This window comes from Rhincodon typus, chromosome 23 (genome assembly GCF_021869965.1).
Source record: "Rhincodon typus isolate 14 chromosome 23, sRhiTyp1.1, whole genome shotgun sequence".
NCBI lineage: Eukaryota > Metazoa > Chordata > Chondrichthyes > Orectolobiformes > Rhincodontidae > Rhincodon > Rhincodon typus.
In genome coordinates, this window is record NC_063354.1 from 35,274,503 (window position 1) to 35,277,945 (window position 3,443).

At 38.5% G+C, this 3,443-nt stretch overlaps 1 protein-coding gene across 1 annotated transcript in view; it reads left to right on the top strand.

Moving 5' to 3' along the window:
* Positions 1-1,106: 1,106 nt before the first annotated feature.
* LOC109927404 (protein shisa-6-like) overlaps positions 1,107-3,443 on the top strand; it is a 486,467-nt gene continuing 484,130 nt past the window's right edge. Inside the window, exon 1 of the mRNA XM_048610992.1 lies at positions 1,107-1,115. Within this exon, the coding sequence (XP_048466949.1) occupies positions 1,107-1,115 (9 nt within the window). The remainder of the gene's footprint in view (positions 1,116-3,443) is intronic.

The window sequence follows — 3,443 nt, forward strand, 5'->3', positions numbered from 1 at the left end:
TTTGGGCCAAAGGGCCTGTATTCCTCTACGACTCTATGACTAGTCTGAAAGATTGAACCTGAGGAAGATATCTGGAGTAATAAAGAATGTTCTTGTCAGGGAATGCCATCAGGCCAGTGAACAATGACAAAGTATGTGTGTGTGTGTGTGTGTGTATGTGTGTGTGTGTGTGTATGTATGTATGTGTGTGTGTGTGTCCATTACATATAGGAGCATAATTAGGTCATTCGGCCCATCGAGTCTTCTCTGTCATTCTTTCATGGCTGATTTGTTTCTCAACCTCATTCTCCCCACTTCTCCCTGTAACCTTTCATCCTGTTACTAATCAAGAACCAATCTATCTCTGTCTGAAATGCACTCAATGACTGAGCTTCCACAGTCTTCTGTGGCAATGAGTTCTACAGATTCACCACCATCAGTCTGAAGAGATTCCTCCTCATCTCAGTTCTAAAGGGTCATCCATTTACTCTAAGGCTGTGCCCTTGGATCCTAGTCTGACCTATGAGTGAAAACGTCTTCTCCACATTCAAGCATCTCAGTATTGTGTAAGTTTCTATCAGATCCTTCCAAACTCCACTGAGTACAGACCCAGAGTCCTCAACCACTCCTCATATAACAAGACTTTCATCCCCAAGGTCATTCTTATAAACTTCGTCTGGACCGACTCCAAGACCAGCAGTTAATCATTATCATACTGCAGGAATTAAACATGTTACATTCCTCATGAACAGCTCAGACACTCACTACTCAGCCAGTGTGGAAAGGCAGTACGCATTTTTTGATTGTCATTGGATTATTTCTAGTCTAATTATGGAAAGTACAATGTTATTTTTTGTCTTCCTGACTGATTAGAAACCTCAGTAAATACTAGAAAATATCAAAATGATGAAAATTATTCAGAAATGAGTCCAAGAAAATTTAAATGAATGATAATTTAAAAATAAGTTATGAAGAGAAACATATGTGAAGACTTCATCTATAGTCTCTTTCTCAACAACAGTGTTCGCTCCATATGTAACATCATGACAACAATTATAAACCAAAGCAAATCATAAGAACACCATAAATAACACCTCAGAAACAAATTTATGGGTTACCACTAAATTATGGGATTGGTTGTTGCAATAGGATGGGGTTTTCAATCTCCCAATGCAACTGATGCAGTTCTGCTTTGCCACTTTCAACAAACTGAAAGAAGGAAAGCTCTCTGTGTAAAAAAGACCAGTGCTGAAAATTTCATGACTCATATTTAAATTAATTAATCCTCATCATTACAACAATTTTCCTTAAATAGTATTACAGTTAGAGTAGGTGCCAATAATTCTTTTGAAAAGCTCAGAATTTTTTGACATTTTGGAATGAAGCTAACTGGCTGCCTGCCTAACATCATGATGCATCATCTGATGATTCTCTCACCCTTCAGTTTGCTCTGGAGGGACATACAAAGTTAAGACTCAGCAGAGGTGGGAAAACAGAAGCGAAGCAGATGACATGATTTGGGAGACGTGGAATGAAGGGATTTGCAGCATCATGCACCAAACCTAAAGCTAAGTGCAAGTAATGACTTGGAGATGTGGGAGAGGTAAAGGAGATGCACAAACCGAACCTTCAGACACAAAGTCTTAAAAGGGCAAAAAATTATGACCTGGATTAACTTAGTTCACAGAATCACAACTGTTACAGTACAGAAGGAGGCCATTTGGTCCATCATGTCTAATCTGGCTCTGTGAAGGAGCAACGCACTAAGTGTCATTGTCCCATCTTCTCCCTGCACATTCTGTTATATCCAACTTCCTCTTGAAAGCCTTGATTCAACTTGCTTCCACCAGCCAACCATGTAAGGCATTCTAAACCCTAACCACACACAGTGTGAAAACATTTTTCCTCATGCCTCTTTCCTTTCTTTTGCCAATACCTTAAAACTGTGCCCTCTTGTTCTTGACCCTTAAAACAAAAAGAACAATTTCTCCTTGTCTACCCTGCCCAACATTCATGATTTTCAATCCCTCTCAACCTTTGCTGCACCAAGGAAGACAGCTCCATTTTCTCCAATTTATCTATGTAACTGAAACTTCTAATTCCTGGGACTATTCACAAGAATCTTTCTTGCAATCTGTCTAAAACTTTCACATCTTATCTAAAGTGCAGTGTCTAGAACTAAATGTGACGTTCCAGTTTGGACAAAATCAGTGCACGACACATTCAACATAACTTCCTCTCTTTTATATTGTCTGCACTGATGAATGAAGCTTAGGGTTCTGTATGCTTTATTCTCAACTTGTCCTGCCACTTTCAATGATAAACACACATATGCACCCAGCTCCTCTACTCTTTCAACATCTTTAGGATTGTACCCTTTGTTTCATGTTGTTGATCTGTGCTCTTCCAAACAAAATGCATCGCATGCATTTATTTGTGTGAAATGTCATTTGCCACTTGTCTGCCCTTTCCATGAAGCCTATGTAGCTTTCAAGTTTGATGCTTTCATCCTCACAGTTCACAAAACTTCTAAGTTTCACATCGTCCTCAAATTTTGAAATATGTCCAATAAACCTTGGTGTATGTCATTAACATGCTTCAGGAAGAGCATGGGTTCCAACACTGACCATTGTGGAACTCCGCTCAAACATTGCTACGGTACAAAAAATATCCATTGAACACTCTAGTTAATGCTGATTATGGATGCAGTTTGCTGCTATCTTTGACACTAACTTCAGGAAATACTAAAGTATAAGAGTATAAGTTGGCTTATACCATACTGTTGGTAATTTCTCCATCTCATGAAAGAATAAGTCATCTCTAATGGGTTCTCAATAAAGAAACATGGAAATGTGACCAGTCAATAAGAAGTGTGTTGAGACTATGAAAATTGCTATTCATTCTTTCACTATTTCAATCTAACGATGCACATGATAGTGAGTTAGTTAGGCAGTTTACATTCCAAAAAGATATGCCGCAAATGCACAGCAGAAGGAAAGGATAAGAGAAGGCAAAAATATATATTGATATAAAGGAAATAAAAGTACTGAACAAAAACAGTTAATAATTTCAAACAGAAGGAAAACAAAAGCAGAAAATGTAAACAAGAGACTGCAGGAAAGAAATGGAGAGAGGGGTGGAATCTGAGAATTAGATCATGAGTTTAAGAATTGTAGATATTGGAACACATTCCTAAAACATCAGTTCAAACATCAGCTAATGTTGTTCCGATGAAGGATCACTGGACTTGAAACATTAAATCTGTTTCTCTCTCTACAGATGCTGCCGACCTGCTGAGCTTCTCCATTTTGTATCTGCTAATGCAGAGTTAATTTCTCTGAATCATACAATAAAGCATGATAATATCGATTGTGAGATAACAAGGTGTAGAGCTGGATGAACACAGCAGGCCAAGCAGCAAGAAGGGTCTAGGCCCGAAACGTCAGCTTTCCTGCTCCTCTGAT